At 35.2% G+C, this 24,374-nt stretch overlaps 1 protein-coding gene across 9 annotated transcripts in view; it reads right to left on the bottom strand.

The window, feature by feature from the left end:
• Positions 1-1,339: 1,339 nt before the first annotated feature.
• CEP78 (centrosomal protein 78) overlaps positions 1,340-24,374 on the bottom strand; it is a 28,333-nt gene continuing 5,298 nt past the window's right edge. For 4 of the 9 annotated variants that reach the window (XM_087926750.1, XM_087926752.1, XM_026703834.2 and 1 more), the window contains exons 3-17: positions 23,828-24,111; positions 23,142-23,317; positions 22,991-23,063; positions 21,873-21,976; positions 20,322-20,496; positions 19,286-19,399; positions 16,891-16,955; positions 15,194-15,299; positions 9,607-9,742; positions 9,358-9,403; positions 9,003-9,146; positions 7,092-7,169; positions 6,234-6,400; positions 5,558-5,708; positions 1,340-2,197 (exon numbers count right to left, since the gene is read on the bottom strand). In XM_087926750.1, coding sequence (XP_087782876.1) covers positions 1,703-2,197; positions 5,558-5,708; positions 6,234-6,400; positions 7,092-7,169; positions 9,003-9,146; positions 9,358-9,403; positions 9,607-9,742; positions 15,194-15,299; positions 16,891-16,955; positions 19,286-19,399; positions 20,322-20,496; positions 21,873-21,976; positions 22,991-23,063; positions 23,142-23,317; positions 23,828-24,080 — 2,283 coding nt within the window. In that variant the 5' untranslated portion in view covers positions 24,081-24,111 and the 3' untranslated portion in view covers positions 1,340-1,702. Of the gene's footprint in view, positions 2,198-5,557; positions 5,709-6,233; positions 6,401-7,091; positions 7,170-9,002; positions 9,147-9,357; positions 9,404-9,606; positions 9,743-13,578; positions 13,597-15,193; positions 15,300-16,890; positions 16,956-19,285; positions 19,400-20,321; positions 20,497-21,872; positions 21,977-22,990; positions 23,064-23,141; positions 23,318-23,827; positions 24,112-24,374 lie in introns of all 9 variants that reach the window. The other 5 variants (XM_087926748.1, XM_087926749.1, XM_087926747.1 and 2 more) reach the window with 2 other exon arrangements.

Raw genomic sequence — 24,374 nt, 5'->3', positions numbered from 1 at the left:
CAAATATATCAAATTAAACTGAATAGCCGGAAACTGGGTCCAAAATATTTAGGCCCTTTTGATATAGTAAGATTAATTAACCCCATGACAGTTAAATTACCATCATGGCTAGGGCGGATTCATCCCGTTTTTCATACAAATTTACTTAAAACAAGTGTCACTAGAAACGACGAGATACCAATGAAACCAATACATAGAGAACCAGAATGATTTGAAATAGAATACTAGATTCTAGAATATGAAGACATACTATTGAATACCTCGTACGATGGAAAGGGTATCCCAAATCAGAGGCATCCTGGGTGAATGAGTCAGATATGTGTGCAGATAGATTGAGGAAAAAATTCCACAACTGTCATCCCGATAAGCCAGGGGCCATACACCATTATCCCTTTTGTCTAATGTGTTCTTGTATTCTAGGCAGAATCTTGGTAGAGTGGGCCGCCCTGTCACGACTCCAATAAAGAACGGACTGGAGCCGAGACAGCCAGGATGTGATACGACCATAGTCTTTTACTTGCCTTGTGTTACCACATGGACGTTATGATGAATATTCTTGAAATAAGTGACATCGGCTTCCTGACAAGGGGTGGTGCAATAATGATTCGTGGCTGGATGTCAAGGGGGGGGTGTAATAATGATACGAGGCAAATGGGGGTACATGGACTCATTGAGCAGGGGAAAGGTGCAGTTACCATGTTTCTTTAATTTAAGGATGCCGGATGTTAGGCAACGAAGGTGGCCAGAAGGTGGTTATAGTAATTATGTTGTTATCCAAAGTATAACATGTATAAATACAGCTCTGGGTTGAAACGAAACCCAGAGCTGACTTTAAACATAATTTGATCGCTGTTACCTGTTGTTGTGGTGTGAGAGATGAATAAAAACTTCACTGAAGCTACACAAGTGAGTTGATATCTTATTGTTCACCCCCTCAACCTCGGACAAACAGCTGACACTGAGTTTGTTTTCTGCCTTTAATAACATGTTTCTCCACTTCTCCTTTGAGGAAATATAATATTCTGCCTCTTTTAATCCCCCAAATATTTCATTCTTGGGGGGGAGGCTTTTCACAATAGGATTAACCCACCACCATTGAAATAGCAAAAGGCACAAGGCTCACTACATTGCACAACTCCCTGAAGCATCTCGATCACAAAACCTCAGAACCCTATAAAAAGATCCATCCACTCACTCAGCCATTTTGTCAGCCAACCCAGGCACATGCTGCTGTCACTGGTTTCTGGAAACCAAATAAACAGAGACTTCTTTCCTTGTAGCCAGCCTCCATTGATTTTTTTTTTGTGGAATAGTAGAATAATAACAAACAAAAAATCCCTTTTTTACTTAGAATCATGTAAAAACTTTATTCACATTATAATTATAAATGAGAATTTGAATCACACCAGATTCTTTATAAAACTATATAAAAACCAAAATGCACAATCAATCTTTTTGTATACTGACAACAAAATTCTTAAAGACTCACGTGGCAAAAAGGTAGATATAAAAAAGCAAATCCTTACATGAAAAAGTGAGGAAATTCTGATGTTCCAGATTGTTGCTAAGTTACAACTCTCAGCAGTTCCAACCAATATGACCAATCATATGGGATGCTGGAATTGTTGTTCACCAGCATCTGGTCACTGCTTCTCTCTACTTTTGCAGTAAACTGATTTCAGAGAACAATCCAATGGATTCCTCAAGCACTTCCTACAGAATGGATGCTTTCTTGTATTTCAGAATCAGACTCCACTCTGTCACTTCTAGAAAGCTCAGATTGTTGTTGATTTTTATCTTCTGTAGTAAAGCCAGTGGTGTAAGAAAGTTTTTTAGAGGAAACTTTACTATTTTCAACAAAAGGAAGACCAAATTTGTTTCCAAGCACATTGGTAACAGGTTCAGAGACTGAAAGTTGAGCATTAAGTATTTGCCTCACAGAGGAATCCCTTGTTTCCAATTCTAGAGGTTGGCTGTTCTTCTCAGAAGCTGTCTGGGCGGGTTTTGATTCATGATCTTCCATTCTCCAACTATCTATTTTAGCTTCAATGTCTTGCCACAAGCTTTTCTGAGATGAACCAACACCTTGAAGGTCTTGAGTTTTTACTGTTGCAGGTAGGTCACTATTTATTGCTTGACATGAATCAAAGTCTTTCTGGAAAGTGACAGGACTCAGAAAAGAAGTAGAGCCAGCAGTCTAGGAAGAAAAATTAAAACAATTAAAAATGACTCTGAAATAATTTTGTATGTCTAAGCGTAATCTATTTGCAAAACTACCAGTTATTTTGGGAGGAAATTCCACTGATAACTATACAGACTATTGTTGTTTGTTGCATAAAGGAGAAACTTCCTAACACTGAGGACAATTAACCAGTGGAATAGCTTGCCTTCAGAAATCATGGGCGCTCCATCACTGGAGGTTTTTAAGAAGAGACTAGACAGTCACTTATCTGAAATAGTATACGTCTGCTTGCTTGAGCAGGGCGTTATGGACTAAAAGACCTGCAAGATACCTTCCAGGTTCTCTATTGTACTGTACACTACACTACACTATGCTGGAAAGTACAGGGAAACATGCAAATCTCACAAGGTGTAGTTAATAATTGCTTCCAATATCTTCCTTTTTGTAATGGTTCAGTCACAGTTAGCTATGCTGTTAATGGCGTATACTACCATCAGTCACAAGAATGATAATACCTATGAACTGAATAAGTCATTTCACAATTTAACAGTGCCACTTCATATGTCTGAACTATTAGTTTAACACAGATTCAGAATATTGAAATAGTTCCATAACTCAGTTCAAACTGGTTCACTCCATGGTTCCTATTTCAGAACTATCTCAGTGTGAAGATGTAAAGATAAAATATAACATAGAAGAGGCCAATTGGAAAAATGAGAAAATTCCGATAGAGGTGATTAAGAAAATAATGGAATGCGCAGAAATGAGTAGATTAACATTAGCAATTAGAGAGCAAGAAGAAAAAGAGTACTATAAGATATGGGACTTATTTTACCAATGGTTCAACAGAAAAGTAGGAAACTGAAGTATAATACAATAGCAATGATATGTTATAATTGATTATTTCGGAATGAATTATAATATGAATTAAAATTAGTAAGAACAGACATTTGCTCTAAAGGATAATGTGGATTTGAAATTAAAGTCTAATGAAGTTGTAATAATAATATAATATTACATGGAAAGTTGATTAATGCAATATGAATGTAAATCTAAGAGGAAAAGACTATAGATATTGTGCACAAGAAATATGTACCAACCAACACACTGTATAATTGAAAGAAGGTTTTATTTGTTGTTTTATGTCTATGTTTGTTTAAGTTTGTTGTTAAAAATAAAAACCTTTTCGAAAAAAAGGAAGCATTTTGAAGACTTGCCATTTGTTTTTTAGAATTAAAACATAAAAGAACATCACACATTGCTTAACTATATTTGATAATATATATATTCATTATTTGATAATATATATATTCATTATTTATTACAATTAGAATATGATGTAATTTCTTTTTCAAAATCCTATGTAATACCAATGGGCCTTTTATTAGCAGGTATTTTGAGAAACTGAATGTAGTCACTCTATGTAAAGTGCTTGAAACACAAATTCTTGTGCTAAATGAGCCGTGGTGGCACAGTGGTTAAAATACAGTACTGCAGGCTACTTCTGCTGACTGCAGGCTGCCAGTAGTTTGACAGATTGAATATCACCAGGCTCAAGGTTGATTCAGCCTTTCATACTTCCCAGGTGAGTAAAAGGAGGACCCAGATTGTTGGGGTAATATGCTGACTCTGTAAACTGCTTAGAGAGGGCTGGAAAGCACTGTGAAGTAGTATATAAGTCTAAGTGCTATTGCTAAATGTTTAAATAGTTATCAGTGGTAGCTACAAATTATGAGGAAATGACTCAGGCCAATTGGTGGGCTTGCAGCGAGCACCATTCATCTTCAATTTGCTGCACAGAAATGCAACAAATGATAAAAGGACAGAGAGCATGTTCTAATTTCTCTCTATGACCTCATAACAGGCTAGTAAAAAAATTGTAACATAATTATTTGAATACATTCTATAGAAATGCTAGTAGTAACAAAGATATCTGGTACGTTGTGCTTCAGGTTTCTTGCTGGTCTATTTTAAAATCCCACAATATCTTCATTTTAATTTTCTAAGATTGTTTTCAAATATGCGGTCTCAGTAGCTTTTGTTAATAGGAAAGCTAAACTTTCTGTATAAATTCCAGTGCATAAGTTTTATCAGGTCATGCTTTTATAATTTTTATATAGTCATTAATGATAATATCTATGGTTTCATCTTTGAACTTACACAGTAATACAGACCAACAGACACCTGAATCAAACATAGCAATGTTCAACATCATCATGATCAAAATGAATCAAATGTGGTTTATAGAACAACAATACCAAAAAACAATAAAATTGTCAAAAAACAAATAGAAAAAGTAACAACACATTGAGATTTGAACTTGAAGGATTTTGGAAGAAAGCTTACTATAATAGTAATTGGAGCTCAAAACAAACATATCGAAAAAAGATGTATTTAAAAAAGAAAGGATCCTCCCCATACACATATGCACATATTATCCCCCCGCCCAAGTTGGATTACTACAATATTGGTTTCCCACCTCTTCCCAAACCCACCAGAAAAATTTAGTAATTGGATTTCTTGAAGCCATGCCATTTTCAATTTTTTAAACTATAGGGAGTTCTTAACTTACAACCATTTGTTTAGTGACTGTTCACAGTTACCACAGCACTGTAGAGAGTGACTTATGACTGTTTTTCATACTTATGACCTTTGCAGTATCTCCATGGTCACATGATCAAATTGGATGCTTGGTATGTGGTTCATATCAAATTGGGTGCTTGGTAAGTGTTTCATATTTATGACAGTTGCAATATTCTGGGGTCATGTGATCACCTTTTGCAACATTCTAGCAAGCAAAGTCAATGGGGAAGTCATATTTACTTGATAACCATATTACTGACTTAACGATTACAATAATTCACTTAACAACTGTGACAAGAAAGGTCACAAAATGGGACAAAACTCATTTAACAACTGTCTCACCTAGCAACAGAAATTTTGGGATCAATTGTGGTCATAAGGACTGCCTATATCTGGAATTATATTAGAACTGGTGGCCTCTAAATCAATCAACCAAGTTACAAAATTAATAGATTCACTAAATATTTGAAAAATTTAAAATTTAATAGACTTGACACGATTGACTTTGCAAAAAAAAATCCTAAAAATTTCCTACATACTATGAATCATATGCTTTTAGTTAGAACACAAATAATCAGAATACAACATAGTTGAGACACTATGATCTTCACTGAATGAATAGTTGTTATTTCTATTATTTTCATTATTATTTACACGGCTGTCCAAGAGTTGCAAAGGAAACACAGAAATGCAGAAGAGAACTATGTGAAAACATTTTAGGTAAAAGCAAAGAAATAGTTTTTTTAAAAAAATACAAATTATGTATTTTGGGCAGTGAGTTAACAAGCTTACTTTGAAATTCTGCATGTGTTCTTGTCTTTCTTCTTCAAATGATTTCTCCCTTTCTATCACAGTTGGCTTTACAGTAGAAGTCATTTGGGGATGATGTAATACGCCAAAATCTGATTGATCTATACCAGCCATTGTTGCAAGCTGTCCAAGACTTCAAAATATGAAAATATGACAAATACATTTTTAAAAAACAGTGAAACTATACATTTTTAATTTTAAAAAAACTAAATTTATATAATTAAGCTCTAAAATGGTAGAAGAAACTAAATTACTATTTTATTGCAGACAAGAGAACCCCCGATACCAGCCATGCTCTAAAATTATACGAAAATGTAAATCATCTTCAGATATATTTTTAAATATATCACAACTGGAAGAAAAATAAATACAAAAACTCCAGAAAAAGGACACAGATACCAAAATATTATGAAATACATAATTTCTTCCTTATGTTTGCCCTATAATCTCAATCCAATAAAAGGGTGTGCTGAACTTGTTCTGATCTGGACTTATTCTGCCTAGCAATTTTTTAAAACGGGGAGGCTTCAACAAATCAAAAGTTTGATTAGATAATTTTGATATTTTAAAAGATAAAGCACTGCTATTCTTTAAATCTGTTATACACAGACATATAGCATCAAGGATCATTCAAAAGGCACTCAATGGCTTCTCTTACCCAGCATCTTTAAGAAGATCTAAAAAAGCATGAAATTTTTGGAAAGAATTCTCAATGCTACCAAGCACTCCTTCGTCTTCTAGTATTGTGCTGGCTACTGACTGTGCATGGACAACTTCTGAGAGAGAGCAATTCATATTCCGTAATTGAGTATTTTCCAATTCCAACTATAATAAATAATGAAACAAAACTGTATTAATACAGCAAATACCTCTTCTCTAATAAAGATTTTTGGAATGAAATGCTATCATTTCCTTTAGATGCTCCTCTTCCTTTCTGGTATCCCAGATTAAAGATAAAATAAGAAACAACACACTTGAGCGCAGTAAATAAGAAATGCAGCAACGATGGCCATAAATAAATAAATATTCATCAACTAGCTTGAGAATTCATCTTCAACTTGCAGTTCCATAAAGAAAAGGAGATCAAAACTAGCGTTCTGCTACTTCTCATTTGAGGAAGAAAAATGTTTTGCTACTATGGTATCAAAAGTATGCAACTTATCAGAAATCACCTGGTACATTATGAAAACAATAAAATGCCCATTTGTTTATACAGAGTATCAGTCCCTGAAGCCAAATATACCTAGACACTATATTAAAAGGGGGGAAGCGAGAAAAATTAAAGGAGAGGGTATCCCAGCAGATACTGCAATTGTGTTGCCTGACAACTCAGTGAATATATAACATTAATGTTCCTGTAGGTTTCATGTTTGGCCCTCATTCAAGGTAAATTTGGGCTCTTGCCAGTTCTTACCCCAACAATATTACATAGCATGGAAACTATTTTTTTATAAAGTGGAGGTCAAACACTTTGAAAAAAATATTGTTGGTATCCAAGAAAGAAAATGATTGTTACCTCCATTATCCGTTCTTCAGCAATCATTCTTGCTTTTCGTTCTTCTTTTAGTCTTAAGTGACATTCTTCATACTCCATCTGTCAAAATGCAGACTGTGATTCTCTGAAGCATTTAACAATGCTATTTTAAAGACAATGAACTTAAAACAGTCTTATTTTAGAATTTTGAAATTTCTGAATTTCCTTGGTTGAAGCGTACATTCTGATCTTAAAGTGAAAGATTTTAACATTTAAAAAATCAAATTACCTTAATTAAAAATGCTTTTCTAATTAGTTAAAAACCTAGGCAATACAACTGAAACATTTACTAGACTCGTGCAAATCTTACGATGTCTGCAGTAATATATTCCTTTATTTTATTTTAATAAAAATAAAAATCTTTAGATCTCAACATTAAGTAATAATATCTCACCGATTGGAAAAATCTTGCCATAAATTTGGTTTATCTCAAAAGCACTGGTTACAATTCTGCAGTTTTTATAAAATGGTCCTGTAATAATGATTTTTAAAAGTTGATTTCTTCTACTGAACTTTATTTGACACAACATTTATTTTAGGAGAGATAACGTCTATTAATTAAAAGGCATTGAAAAATTATATAAAAGCTTTCACTTCCATAGGCTAGTCCTCAGATGAAAATGTGTACATTTGTAAATTTGATGGCATCAGGTATTATTCTTTCATTTTTCAATAATTCTAGAACCAGTCTTCAGCAAAGAACAACAACAGCAACGAAAGGAATGCCATAGCTTAAAATAATGGACTGGCTCATTCCCATTACGCTAAACCATGATTTAACCATAATTTGTTGAGTATGCCATGTTATGCAAGCTAAAACTAAAAGCATACTTTAAAAGTATTGTGAATCAGTTATCTCACAAAACAAAGATGCTTAGTGGTTAAGTCCATATTGTTTACTTGTACAGAAGTTCCAGGTGAAACTTTTTAAAATATTTCAGGTATTGAGTTAAAACGTCCCACACTTAGATTGACTGTCAGCAGAGAAAACTAAATCAATAACTTAATAAAAAGTCATTTTAAAGATGATAAGTGTGTATTTAAATATCAAAACATAGATTCTAAAAGGAATATGCACAAACAAGAGGGACTACAGATCAGACTTTCATCAAAATGACAAAAGCAAGGCTGCATCCCGCCTATTTTATTTATACATGTGATGTTATAGAAAACATATAAAAAGGGTGAAGATAAAACAATGCTGGTCTCAATTCCTGTCTCTATGGATAACTCTACAGTCCCTGCTTAATGTCCGTTCACTCAGCAACTTATGACTTATAAGGAGTCTTCAGAGTTCCACCTATAGCAGCACCCCTATGGTCATAGTAACTAAGTAACCCACATTTACCACTGTCTTTTGGTCACCAGTTTATCCACTGTTCCCACCATCTGATTCTGCCCATATTGCATGCCAGAACTGTAGCGGCAGGGGACTTCTTTTGTGCCACTTTTTTGTGTGTGGGCAGGTGGCGCCAGAGCCTCCATTCATGCCCCACCCAGGCCTTCTTTCTGTTTCCTAGGCAGCATCTCTTTCTTCCCCCCCGCCCCCCCAGTATCATCCATAAGTTCCATTACAATGAGTTTTGACAGTCCAGGAGAAATAAAGAATGTCTCTTTGCCTAGCAATTAAGCAGTACTTACATGTGTATTCTTTCACTTAAAATGCCACAGGAAAGAAAACTGCCATGATTCCAAATTGTGTAACTTTGTAATCCCTTACCAAGATTAAATGAAATGAAAATATTAATCTTTATTAAACTTCTACGCTTCATTTAAGATCCATATTTTTAAAAGAGGATACTGCAATCTTATTGGGATAATTTCCATAATCTTGCTATTAATTTAGTAATTGCTTTATAAATTGTTAAGCCAAATTTGATTACATAACCATACCTGTAACTGATGCCATTGTTTTAAATTGGTAAATTTGGAGGGTTCTGTGGCATCCTTTCTGCAAATCACATTGTCCATAGCACCCTCTGTCTCAGTTTCAGATGCAGAACCACTTTCTACAGTCACTGTCACAGGAATACCTGTCTGAGTATATAAAGCAAATATAACGGTATTAGCTCTCATTCTATTAGCCTCATGTTATAAATAAAGTATGTAATGTTTGGCAATATTGGCAAAGTTGACAATAAGTCAAGTCAAAATTATGTAACACTTGTTAAAAAATTTCTAAATGAAATGCTCTTCAAAAATTCCATTAGAAAAGTTTAACTTGTTGATTAGAATTCATTTGACTTACCTGTATCTGCAATGGAAATTCATGGGTATTTTTTGCTGATGAAGCCCTAAAATGTTAAATGCAGGAATTTTATTTTTAATTTCTTTGATTGAGTACATATACTCTCAATACTGTGCTGCAGGTTAGGGTCTAGCTACAATCATTCTGTGAAACTATAACTTAGATGTATTTTGTGAATTTAGTTTTTCAAAACCACAATTATATATGTGGGGACACATACACAAACTTAACACTTTCAGTACATATTACCTATGGTGCTTTGCACGTTCAGCAGTACGCCAGGGCAGGAAGCCATGTGTCCCTGGGGGTAATGGCTTTGGAGCATAACTGTCTTGATCCCATGACATTGTCTTACCAGAACTGGGTGATTTTTTTGATGAAAATCCTATGCCAAGCAAAAGAAAGAGCACTTTCAAATAACCTACATAAACAAGTGTTGAATTTTTAGGTTAGAGAATATGGGTGGCATTGAATTTCTACTGTAAACTCATCTAAAAAAGCTATTCAATTTACCAAGAAACTGTTTCATTCCACAAACTCTAGATTTAATATTCAACAATTGGAAGCTACCACCATGTAATTATAGCTGTAGAAATGATAACAGAATTATCTTCCTGATACATAATTTTTCCCAGTGAGCCAAACTGGTACTCTGCAGATGTCAGTACATCTGGAAGGTATCAGATTGGACAAGGCTGAAAAAGCAGTTTGATTTTGCAGAATTTACTATTAATTTGCTTAAGGTTTTCTTTTCATGCTTCTAATCCGCAAAATATAGTATGAATTAAAAATCAGACCATTTTTTTTTCCAGAGAAAATGTTACTGCATTTAGGAACACTCAAGGTCATATGTCAAATGAGTAAGAAAGTATATTTTAGAAGAAAATGATAACCAATTTGAATATTAATGTAATTTATATAATAAATTGTCTATGGAGCCTGATTTTTCATGCATCCTGTATATTGCAAAAGAAAATGATATTTTCCTTTTTATTTTATTTATTAAACTTGTATGCCACCCATCTCACCAGTGGTGATTCTAAGTGGCTTACAGATACTCAGTTAAGATACACTATAAAACATTAAAACACTGAAGAACAACTAACATCAAGTAACATCACACTCTATAGCAATTACAAACAATATTTTATCCAGAGTCTAACAAATGTTATAAGAAAGCATAACAATTTTTCTAACAAATTTTCCAAGAATTTTTCTCTATGAAAGGGCAGGGTACTTCATTTTTTGCCCTCAAAGACTAATATGATTAATGACCTTCCTCTACATTAGCTACATGCTGGTTAAATACAGCTGCAGTATATATATTATAGTCACTAGAACATGGTAATATGATTCTAAACTCCCAATAAAAACAATGCACAATGTATATGTTTTCAGCCTTTTATAATCAGAATGCGCAAAATGCTTCATTTCAAACTTTTTCAGGTGTGAAACTTCATGAACAGATAATTAGAACTGCAGAAAAAACAATTGCTACCAACCTGCCTTCCATTGAGGGCCTGTATAAGTCAAAAAGAGGGCTGTGAAAATATCTACAGACCCCTCACATCCTGGACATAAACTGTTTCAACTTCTACCCTCAAAACGATGCTAAAGGGCAGTGGTCACCAACCGATGGACCGCGGCCCACTGGTGGGCCGCAGAGAAATCTCATACCCAGAGCACCCCCCACAAAGCAATTAATCCAGGCTACGCAGAAACACAAGGCTGCACGGCCCATATGGCCCACAGGAACTCTCCCCGCCCACTTACTCCTTACCCGTAAACTTGTCTGCTAAGTTGCTATTTTTCCTTTTTCTGACCATCATCTGTTCTGCTGTGCTGAGAGATTTAAATTAGTTAGGAAGCAGGAAATGGTTGGATTTCTTGCTTTCTAGCTACTCTTTAGACCTTCAGCTCAGCACAGCCTCCCTTAGGACTGAAGGTTTGCTTGCAAGTAAATTCAGTGTAGACTCTCGACAAGCAAATTTGAGAGATTGAGCTAGCTGATGGCAGATAGATCACTGAATGATTCTGTGAGCAACTCAATCTGCCTGCTTTGCTTGATTTTGGGTAAAAGTTGCTCTTTTTTGTAAAAAATTCAATATTTACATGCATGGTGTGTTGTGAGTTAATTTTGTGAGTTTGCTTGCAAGCAAATTTTATGTGACAGACTGAGCTAGCCAATGGCAGATAGATAGATTTCTGAATGAATCTGTGATTCTGTGAGCAACTCAATCTGCCTGCTTTGCCTGATTTGGGGTAAAAGTTGCTCTTAATAAAAAAATTCAATATTTATATTAATATTTATAATATTTACATACAAGCCATGCCCAGCCAGTCACATGACCAAGCCACACCCACAAATTAGGCCACACCCACAGAACCGGTTAGTGGTCCTGGGATCTAAAATTATGAATTTGTTGGTCCCTGAGGTCCAAAAGTTTGGTGACCCCTACTATAGGGCACTGTACACCAGAACTAGACACAAGAACACTTTTTTCCAAAACGCCATCACTTTGCTAAACAACTAATTCCCACAACACTGTCAAACTATTTACTAAGACTGTAGTACTATTATTCTTCTCATCCTTCCTATTACCTATCTCCTCCCACTTATGACTATAACCTTGTTTGTATCTCTATGATTTATATCATTTTATTTGTTTCCTAGTATGATTTGATTGCTTATTTAGTAACCCATGACTATCACTAAGTGTTGTATCTTATGATTTTGGATGAATGTATTTTTTTCTTTTTATGTACACTGAGAGCATATGCACCCAAGACAAATTCCCCGTGTGTCCAGTCTCAATTCAATTCAATGATGTGGGAAGCATTATGCAAATGTGATTAACTTGAAATCTTTGATGCTCAGGACAATACTGAGTTTCTCCATCAATATGCCCCCCAATAGGAAGACCCAGCATGTTTTTTAGGCATAAAATGAAATTAAGCCCCTCCCCCCAAATTTAGGCCTATTTTAAAACATGTGAAATTGGAGGGGAAGGCGGGGGGGAACTTGCCATTAGGAGTGCCCCACAGCTACACCTTGCCATCAGCCGCTCCTAACAGCTGATCATGGCGGAGCGCGGAGGGCTCCCTACCCCCAAGCATCTTTGCTGCAGACCCAGGTCAGCAGGTGGGCGGCATCGGCGTGGATGTCTGCCGGTAGCATTTCAGCCACTTCTCAGACCTCCATAGCTTCCATGGTTCCCGCCAGTGCTGGCACCTTTCTCACCAGCGCCGTCTCCCAACAACAGCATCTGAGTCGCTACCACTTTTCCCCCATCCTCGTAACAACAGGAAAAAAAAAAACATTTTGAGGTACCTGGGAGTGAGCTGCAGCTGTCCCTCTCTCGCCAGCGCCGTCTCCAACAGCAGTGGCAGCAGCGGCGGGAACCGTGGAACTTAAGGAGGCGGCTCCCCCACCCAAGAAGCGGCTGAAACGTTTCCACGGTTCCTGCCACTGCTGCTGGAGATGGCGCTGGTGACAGAGGGACAGCTGCAGTTCGGCCCTGGCGTGCTTGGAATGCAGGAACGGGCTGCGCACTGGGACTTTTGGAAATTTGCAGAGCCCGAGGCTGGAGCACCAAGGGTAGCAGCAGCAGAGATGCTCAGTTGGCTCTTCTCACGCCCACCCAGCCACTCAGGATAAACCAAAACGCAGCGTGTAGCACTCCCAGGTACCTCAAAATGTTTTTTTTCCTGTTGTTACGGGGATGGGGGAAAAGTGGTAGCGACTCAGATGCTGTTGTTGGGAGACGGCGCTGGCGAGAAAGGCGTGGAACCATGGAAGCTATGGAGGTCTGAGAAGTGGCTGAAACACTGCCAGCAGACATCCACGCCACCTGCCCACTGACCCGGGTCTGCAGCAAAGGCGCTTGGCGGGGATAGGAAGCCCCCATGCTCCGCCATGATTGGCCGTTAGGAGTGGCTGGTGACAAGGTGTAGCTGCCCCCAGGGTGCCCAAGGTGAGGGTGCGCAGGGGGGGAAGAAGTTAATTCACCCCAAAAAAGATGTCCTAGCCACTTTTTCGGGGCTCAAAAAAAAAAAAAGACTCGGCCTTATTACATGAGAAACACGGTAGTTTCACACTTGATAGTGGTAATACAATAAATAATATGCACAATTACAGAAGAAATATGTCCAAGTAGTTTCATGCCAAAGTGAATACAGGACTGCAGTTTTATCTCCAAAAATCTCATTTTATATGCTTACCTCTGTGTCTCCAAATTACTGAAGCGAAAGCAGAAAAAATAGCCACAGGAAAAATCAACCAAGAAAGCATAGTCTAGATAACTTTCCATTTACAACATGAAATTTCAGTGACTAATTTGCTAAGACTTCTTGAATGAAGCTAATATAAACTAAGCCAAACAACTTGAGTACTTTTAATAGAGAGTAGAGCAAAAACAAGCAAGTAAGTCTTGTTTTTCCTGGTACATTCAAATCAAACTTTTTTAAAAATTTAGAATGTTAAATTAGAAAACCCAACTATAGATATATATACACAATGAAAGCTATGTGTATTAATGTTTATCAATGTATACAGATACTTGGGCTTCAGAACAATATTGAAATGATTCCATTATCAGATGACAAGTTGATATTTAATATACATGTAATTCAACATATACCCAAACTATGCTTAAAACGGATTCTTAATTCTTAATTAAGAATAGTTAGCATTTGATATTCATACAAAAAAGGGACACAAATGTAGCACCTCCCCCCAGTATTAAAGTGCTTCTTTTCTCAAAATCATTTGCAGTTGGCGAAGGCAATCATGCATCCCAAAATACAGGTAGCTGCTTTAAAAAGTTACCTACAAATATTACATTGACTCCCACATACTTTGAATTTTCTTTTTGGAATTCACTCTGAAATGCCAGAGATCTAGTTTCCAGTTTAACAGATAGCTTCATCTACGGCTATGGTACAGAATGGAAAGGTCAGAACCAGACAGAACAACATAGTTGGACTACCAAATAAATCTGCACACTCACTGCACATTTAAAATCCAGTAAAATTTGTTAGCCTTATAAAGGTATAATTTCCTTACTGTAATGTATGAGTAGAAATGCCACCAACAGCCTATAACTGGATTGTTTGTTCCAATCTATTATATATGAAAAGTATTCATATTTCTGTTCAGACTGAATACAATTATCGTATGATAGAACAAAATACAAATTTAAAAACTTTAAATGGTATTTTATAAATTTTGGAGCTTTAAAAATACATTAGCTCTCTTGGTTGTTGAGTTAGTTTTGTAACTGACTTTTTACCTGGCTGTAACACACTGACCAATGAGATTAAACATAACACAATTAGATCATGTTTTCTTGTGATTTCTAAATGCTAAAAGATCAGATAATCAAATTACCTATATCAAATAATTATTATCAGTTTATTTAAGCGTTAAGAAACTTTAGGCAATTTGTTTAATTTCACTGTTTTTAAATTGTTATAAATGTAGAAGAGAATTAGAACACTGGTGATGTTACCTAATTTGGTAATGAAATGTCTGCAAATAACTAACCTCAGAGAGCACCAAGAACCACACAGTTCAACTATTCTACTCGTATAGGACAGTGGTCCCCACCAGGGACCAGTTCTGTTTTTCCACGAACCAGAGGGGATAAGGTTTCATGTGCTGCCTGCATCCTGTGGATGGGCCTTTGCTTGTTTGTGCAGCCATTTCTGGCATGCTGTGGCCTGGAGCTGGTCCACAGACTGGGGGTTGGGGAACTTGGTATAAGAGAATAGCAACTCACTGATATAATAAAAGAATTTATATATTAACTCATATAAAAAGAAGTAAAATAATTACCAATACGTATAGTAGCTTTTCCTTTTCTGCCATTTCCCAAGACTACTGTTCTTTTTTTATGTTTGTTTTTAACATCTTTTGAAAGTGGAGAAGGAAGCCACTTGTACTAGAATAGCAAGGGGAGGAAACAGCACAGATATTTTGGTTTAGTAGTAGTTACTTCAAACTGTAAGTAACATGCAATAAACATACTAAAGTGGCTTTAGGATAGCACTAATTAAAACAACATTTTAAATAGATACCTTTTTCCTCTATTAATAAATTTGTTCCTCTAATAGTTTGGGTGGGATGGCTAATACTATAAAAAACAGACAAAAATTCAAAATAATCTTGATAGATAAAAGAAGCGTGCTGAAACATAATTAACTGTAAAAGAGGCAAAAATTCTTCATTTAGGTAAAATATTATACAATTGTAGAAGAGGGGATCTCTGGCTGATAACATGTACCAAAAGGATCTTACAGTTGATCAGAAGCTTCATCTGTCAGTCAAATGCAATTTTAGGCTACATGAATAATAGATTATAGAAAAAAGGATTTCTATTATTTTATATCAATTACTCAATTCAAGGACTATATCCCCAACATTCTCCACTGGTAAATTATCCATTTAAGCACAATCAAATACATTTAGACTCAACAGTCGTCTAAATACTTGCAGGAATATCTGACCTATTTGGATTACTTTGCAGAAAACCCACAAAAGGTTCCTTTCTCTACTGATTTCCATGGCTACTACTTTGCAGAAAAAATAGTAATAATAAATTTGTTCAAACTCTAACCTTCTCATTATACTGTCATCACGTAATTTGAATTTTAGTCTGCAATAGCTTTTTTGTGCCTACTGACAAACATGAACCAGTAAGATAGCAGGTGGAAAAATCATGTCAGATGCCAGATAAAATTCTTTTATGTTCAGTTTTGTAAATAGCAAGCTGCTGAGAATATTACTTTTGTACTATGGAATTCACAGGTTTCCTACAGCACCAATATTATATAAATCTATATTGAAACCAATGGATGACATCATTTAGGAAGGGAACAATTATGATTACCAATCTTAAATTACAGACTAAAAAAATGGTAACTAAATGACCTGATATTGGTGGAAAATACTCAGTATCTATGCAAAATTTACTTGAATAGAAGTAACTGTCTCAAGCAGTTCAGGAAAAATGCACCCTTGAACAAACTGAAAAATAAAGTCCTTATACAGGTGGTCCTCATTTAATGGCCAAAGTTACAACAGACTCCCAAAAGATACTGACAACCCAATTTTGAAGTTACAACAGCCATATTTACCCGGCAATCACATGATTGCATTTTGGTTGCTTGGCATTTGGCTTGCTTTAATAGCTGCTTGCAGTATCCTGTGATCATGTGACTGCAATTTTCAATGTTTGTTGCAGGTTTCTGGCCTTTATTTCTGACAAAGAATGCTCAGTGGATACAACAGATTTGCTTAATGACTGGTTCAAAAAAGGTAGTAAATTGGGCAGAGTCGCATGGTGACTCACTTAACGACTGCAACAAATTACAACCATAAATCTGGCTCAATTATGGACTATATGTAAGAGTTCCACTGAAAAAAACAGAGGAACCTACAACAATTTAAACAACAGCAAAGGCTAGCAAAAACAAGTTGCATTATTTTATGTTCATTAAATTATTAAATAATGAAGAATATTTAGTGCATACCTCTAAGTTAGTGTCATTGGCATTCACGAGAACTTTTTCAATTATTTTCTTCATTAATGCATGATCTACAGATAGAATAATAAAAAGTTAATGCTTGCATCATATACTCCCCCGCCCCAAAAAAGAGAAAGAAATCCTATGTGACTTATTGATCATTGCTTTTTTCTGCTCTTAGTTACAATTAAATTATAACCAGAACAGAGCCTACCCACTATGGTTGCAAGTCATGATGGTTGTTAAGTGAAGCACCTACATGAACACCTCACTTAATGATGAGTGTTCATGGGGTCTTTAAGCAGAGTACAGGCTGCACAGGAGTGGGAGAGGCCCTCTTCCACTCCCTAAAGCACCTGATGCTCCACTTCTCACCCCTCAGCATCCCTGCAGACTGCATGGCGCTGTCCCAGAAACAGGCACAATTTTTAGAGAAGCCATAATTCCTTGCAGGTGCTTCAAAAATGGTGCCCACTTCTGGGATAAAGACACATGGCCTAGGAATATTTAAGGGCAGAATGGCCTGCTTTCCTTCTCCAACACAAGTTTCAGTGGTTAAGACACAAGTTCCACAAAAGGTAAGTGAACAATTGATGACAGGAACGTGGAGAGCAGGATGAGGAAGAGATACTATAAAGGGGCCACTGCAGCACCCGAGTGAGCGATAAGGACAAATTTTGCTCATATGTTCATGGGGCACTGCAGAGGCTATAACTTTTAAACCTATAGTTTTTCATGTTCTGTTCCATCTTCAGTCGCTAAGTGACTGATCATAAGTCAAGGATTACCAGTATTATTATGAGATAACTATTCATACATAATTAGTTTATATATATAGTATAGATTATATAGTTTAGATTCAAAGTATAATATATTAATGCATTTTTTTTTCCTTAGATTTCAAAAGTTACTAGTTTTTAAACCATAGGCAACAAAAGATTAGGCATGTTTACTGTGTTCAGTAGCTTTGTACTAAACAAAACTACAGGGTTCGTTAAGGTAATACTTGTTTATTCTATTTTCATTATTAAATGTTTATTTCCTACTTTTTGCTTTTACATTAGGTAGAATATCATGCATATACTTGAGTTCAATGCTGTTCTGGCTATCTAAGGAAAAGAAGTTTTGAACCAATTTTTGATAGATACCGTTTTGAACATACCGGTTTTGAACCAATTTTTCACAACCAATTATGATGACAATCAGTTCTTACTATCAGAAAATACACAGTATAAATTTATTGTGACAGACAAGTCAGATGTAAGCTCCTCATATCTTTCTCTAGATAGCTGTGCAGCATATGAGGGTTATAAACATACAATAAAATGTTGACTGCAATTCCTCAAATAAAATGTTATCTTCTCCCAGGATTGCACTGTAGCCAAGAGAGTGATTCCGGTGAATTTATGCATTGCAGACAGGTGCTAAAAAGCATCTTTGCATTTTGCTTTTAAGTCTGAAACGCTATACAGTTCTACAGAAGCCAGCAATAGAACTCTATAAGAAAGCACCTTGGGAGAAAATATTTGAAAGCCTAATGGGAATGAGTTCTCATTAAAAGTAGCACTCATGCTTCTTCAACCCTGTTTCTCTACTAAATTTTGGGCTTTGTTTGGTATTATCTTTTTCTATGCATATTTGAAGTCATCCTCTGATGTTGTTTTTCAAAAAGGAAAGTTATAAACTATGCTGATTTTTCTTATACTGAAATCGAAGGAAAACGTAAAGAAAAAAACAGGGTGTACAAAACTAAAATATGTTTGTTCTGGACTTGAAAGAAACCATTGTATTCTGAAAGTTCTAAAGTAACTGCAGCTTGGCAGAACCAGACGAACTAAAAGCTAGGAGGAACTCAGAGAACATGGTGTGAGTACAGTAAATCTAATATGCATTTTTCCCTCTTTCCTTCTTCTCCACACAATCTGTGCATTCCTTTCCACCCAACCGCATATTATCAGTACCATCCCTTCCCAACCCAGTTCCCCTCCCCTCCCCGTTATCAATGTGGTACTGTATATGCCATAAATCTGCCTATCCCTCATCATTCAAATTTCTTCTTTTCCTGCTGCCACTGGGAATGTCTATATATGCAACTGCCAAGGAAATCTTCACTTGACTTTTTCCTTCCTTTCATCCTTATCTCCCTTCTCTTCAGAACAAAAGTTTTCATATATTCTAAGAATGGTATAGAATGGTTTTCTGAGAACATCAGCAATGCGTACCAGACCACCCAAAATCAACTGTGCATGAAATTGTTTTTCATGGAATGATTGGCACATCCCCATGGAAATTACATTATTTTATAATAAAGAAAATGCTGTGTGTGTTATTAATTCTAGATAAAATGGAATTTCAACTTGAATCCTTTTAAACCTTCAGAAAAAAACAGAAGCAGACATACCTACTAATGGATTTTTTCTGATGTCCAAAACTACCAATGTTGTGTTAGATTTAAATGCATCCAAAAGAGATTTCGCCCCTTCACTGCTAATTCCACATTGCTGCAAATCAAGTGCTTGAATAATAGAGAGCTGACATTAATACACCACATGGTCTATGAATATTTTAAGCACCAATCTCTACAAAACAAATAGATTATTTCTGCCATCATCTATCAACACATAATTACAATTCAAACAGAAAATATACTTTAATACTATGATCTGAAATCTCCATCACATCAATAATTTGTCAGTTTTATGGCTGCACATAACTTTTACATAGCATTGTTTGACAACAGCTTCCTGGTTAAGTTTATTTAAGGCTCCCTTAAGATTGATGATGCCAGAATGGTTAGTATTGACCTCACCTGGATTTTATAATGGTGCATAGGTTAAAGCACATTGATAAGAACTCACTATATGTTTCCATTTCACAGACAATAGAAACACAACTTTTCCTCACAGCAATTTCACCAAGTGTAGTGAAAGATGCTAAAAAACCTACCACACATCAGAGCTTAAAGTGTATCAGTAGTGCCATAAGTTGATAACTTGTTAACACTGGAGACATTACTTTCCATTCACATCTTGTAACAGTACATAAATATACTATGTGCATAACCCACCTAAGAAAAGTCCTTTAGACTTATAATCTTCAACACATAACACATATGTTACTTGCAGGTGAAGATAAACCCTTTAGAATTAAGTTTTTATACACAGTCTTAAAAAGACAAAAAAATAGAAAAGGTAGTAATCACCTTTGTGATTGTGCTGAGCTATATTTTAAAAATCAGTCCACATAAATCTGAGAGCTAGAACATGTCATTAAAAAGTGATAAAAATTAAGGGTACAATAAACTTGAACTATATTAAAAGAATATTAGATCTTTAAATAACAGAAAAATGACAGTTTGACATTTTGAAAACTGAATTACTCATCAATAAAACACAAAAATAAGCAAACATATTCAGAACTAAATCTACAAAACATACCTTTTAGCCACAGATCTTCTGCAAGGCAATCAGCTAAAACAGCAGCACCTCGATCACCAATAAGAGTATTGCAGTTTAGTGTGATGCGCCTCAAGCCAGCCATACAATCAAAATCAGGTCTCCTATAGCGGAGACTTTCAGCCCAAGCTTCACCATGTCTTTTTATTGCCTGATGCTGTAAAAGACCATAATAAACATAGCTATTGAAAAGGTGAGGTAGAATTAGCTTTTTAGGACAAATAAAATAGGAACTGAAAAATGAGAGTTATTAAAAACAGATATAAAATATTTTATTTCAAATTATTTCCTGTGAGAATAGTCTTATCTTATATGAATTTTATCCTACTATGAACTTTAGATGAGTGTTTATTAGTACATCTATAAACTATGCAACCCTATACCACATCCTCAAAAGAAAGTATAAATTGGCTAATAGACTCATTTGACAAAAAAGACTAAAGCTTAAGATTATATTGTCAGCATAAGTATTTTATAACCTCCATAAATACTGTTTTTTTTAAAATGTTTCATTGTCCAGAAATAAATATTGCAATTCTAAATACTTTAAACCAACTCTTCCCAACCCAGTATCCTCCGTATTTTTTGATTGTTTTGGATGTATCTCATTATAACTATCATTCAAAATGACTGAAATGGAAGATGAGTATAGGCTGAAGAGGATGGGAAAATGAAATTTAAGAAGCATATGTAGGTAGAGCAAAGTTCAGCATATCTACAAATAAGCTAAAACATCTAAAAACACATGGCACAGAAAGGAAGAAGAGCGCACAGGATAAGACAAACAAATAAGCAAATAAACATCTGAAAATTTAAGAATTGTTTCAACAACTGCTTAGAATGAAAACAAGCTCCACATTAGGCCCAGATTCACTGCTGTTTAAAAATTTATAACCAGTACAAAGGTTCTCTAGGGAGGTTACAATATATTCACTTATGTGCTGCAGAAAAAGTGAACTGTTAAGTAGTAAACTACATTTCTCAAACATTTTTGAAACTATCACAACCCATGAACATCTTAAGAGAAATTATTAGTGTTATCTTCACAAATTAAAAGCAAGTAGAAGTAGAACACTCAAATAGTACAGGTGGTCCTTGACTTACAACCATTCATTTAACAACAGTTCAAAGTTACGATGGCCTCAGAAGTGATTTAAGACCTTTCTTGAAGTTACAACATCATACCAGCCCACCATTAGGTACGTGCTATTCAGGGGCTTGGCAACCAGTTCACATTTACAATGGTCACATAGTCTTGTGGCCACATGATCACAATTTGTATCCTTCCTAGCCGGCTTCTGACAAGTAAAGTCAACTGGGGTAGATAGATTCACTTAATGATCTCATGATTCACTTAACCATGTGATTTGATTAACAACCACAATAAAAATGGTTGTAAAACTGAGTCATCACATAATGACTCACTTTACATCCACACTGACTTACCATGTAAATTTTAGTCCTAATTGTGGTTGTAAGTCAAGGACTACCTGTAATCAAACTTCAAATGAGTTTTATACGAAGTTGTTTTACTTTCAGGATGCTGGATATGTGTTCTGTTCCTCGCCAGGTTAAACTGCATCCTGTAAAATCTATAGATTTGATGCAAGCTGAATTCTTCACACTCTGACAAATTACTGAAACAAACAAACAAACTCCATTATTCATCTTAAATGTATTTAATACAAGTGGGAAGAAAGTATTTCTACATAAAAACATTATATTTGGCTTGCACTTAAAATCACAGGCTTAGCTACTTACTCACAATTCACATCATATAACAAATTGGAATTTTAAAAGCCCTATTTTAAAAGCAACTTGAATCTGACTTATATCAACCATATATGCCAGACAACATGCATATCATGCAATATGGGGAATTAAAGCATCACTTCTACGTCCAGCATGTCTTTATTCCTTAAAATATATTTCTCCATCCCTTAAAAAATTAGTATATAGCAGTTAACCAGATGTATATGGCAAATGTGGGTGGCAAATCTGTTACTAAAATTAAGCTTATTAATAAATAGGAGACTTTACAAACAAGACAAAAATCAACTGATCAAGCTCTCCTATTTACCTATGAAAAAAATGATCTCAAATCACAGAGACAACTTAGATATGGATAGCAAATTTACTGCCATAATAGGAAGAGAATGGTGAACTTGGTTAATCTTGAACAGTAACGATAGATCTTGAATGTATAATCCTGTTCTCTTAAACATGCAATGGGATAATACCTGAATGATATTATATAGAAAATAAGTTAGCATCAACCATCAGCAAGATGCTGTGAAAGAAACATTTATTCTTACATATTAGTTTACTGTATATCTCAGTATTTGCTATTTTAACCAATATAATATTTTAATCAACTATTAACAGATCATGTGAAATGTTACCAAATAAATAAATATGTAAAAGGCCTTATCCTGCCAATGAAATAAAACAAGATTAAAAAACAAAGTATTAAATTAAATGTACATCTTACAGCTTTTTAATAGTTAACAGAGTCGTCTGGCTAGCAGGTGGCCACATAAACTGAACAAATAGACAATTATCATATATGGGATTTCCCCCTGAGTGGTATTTTGATGATTGCACTGTTTCAGACTTTTTTTTTTTTTTTTTTTACAAAAAGCAAAACTTACTTTCCAAACCTCCATCACCTATTGGTGAGTGGGCTAAAGATAGTTTCTCCAAAGATGATGTATCAGCCAACCCCTTAAAAAAAGAATATTAATAATTTTTAAAGCAAATACATATTAAAATCAAAAATATGTTACAATTTAATAATCTTACTTTTGTCAATAATATTAAGTCCTTTTCCCTCAAAAGCAACCCATGTAGTTCTAGATTTCCCAGGGCCTTTGATACCATCAGACAACCTTTGATAGCTTTACATAATTGTCCAGTTAAGTCTTTGGATCGAATGGCTGGAATTCTTCTTCTTATACCTGTTCCCTGTTTTTCAAGACCTAGCAAACAAGAATAGCTTAAATATCAGTAAACAGAAAATTAATAGATATAAGAACAGCTTTAGTATTAGTAAACACACAATGTGTCAAAAGACAAATTATTCATATAGTATATTTACTCTGTTTGCCACCTGTTAACTTTATAATTAGACTGGATTTCCTCTAAATTAGATAATGCTAATAAAGACATTTCAAATTAAGTAAAGTAGAAGTCAAATCTATTGTTCTCCCTCTTTAGATAACATAAAGACTAAGAACAAATAAATTCCAGCTGAAATGTTGAATATGGAAATGATCTAGTTCAATTAGAAATTCAATTAGAAAATGAAAAACAAAAGAAACAACCACATTCTTAAGGTCAACTTTATGTTTTGTTAACAAAACAAGATGCTTCACATGTTTTAACACCACTTGCCAAAGCTCTGAGAAGAAAACCTTGTTAAATTCTACAGTTGTGATAAAGACTGGTATTTTCTGCAAGCTTTAAGGGCATAATGAAAGGCTAATTACCTGAGTCCCCAGGCCCCTGATGGTGACAGCTCTTTATTGCAATAAAAGTTAAAGTCTTGTTATGTCTGACCGCACGTAGTAGAGGTATCCAATCAGCAGCTTTAATACGATCCGCATTGATATCAAGAATATTATGAAGTTTTTTGGCTTTCACAGATGTTAAAGGGGCACAGCCTTCTAAAGCACAGAGCTGCTCATAATGAGCATAAAAATCCATACTGCACTGTCTCCTTACTTTGACAGAATCAATCATTTTCAGTTATGTACTGAACTATGATCCAGAGCTACGAAAAGAAAAAATACAAACTTTTTGTAAACAGCAACACATACTCTAACCAATTAAAATTTATCAAAACTATAGTCCTACTATGCCTCTTTTTTCTTTCAAGATCAAACTCTAGACTGTAAAGAGAGCTTGGCTTCATCCTTCCACGCAAACACAGTTTGGATGACTTTGGACATATTTTTCTGCCCAACCAACCTCACAGGGGTAAGTTGCAGAGAAACTAGAAGGCAGCAAAATTAGATATATTCACCATAGATAGAT

Source organism: Pseudonaja textilis, chromosome 2 (assembly GCF_049901715.1).
Source record: "Pseudonaja textilis isolate UNSWEBS1 chromosome 2, rPseTex1.2, whole genome shotgun sequence".
Taxonomy (NCBI): domain Eukaryota; kingdom Metazoa; phylum Chordata; class Lepidosauria; order Squamata; family Elapidae; genus Pseudonaja; species Pseudonaja textilis.
The sequence above is the reverse complement of the archived record's forward strand: the minus strand, read 5'-3'. Positions and strand labels throughout refer to the sequence as shown.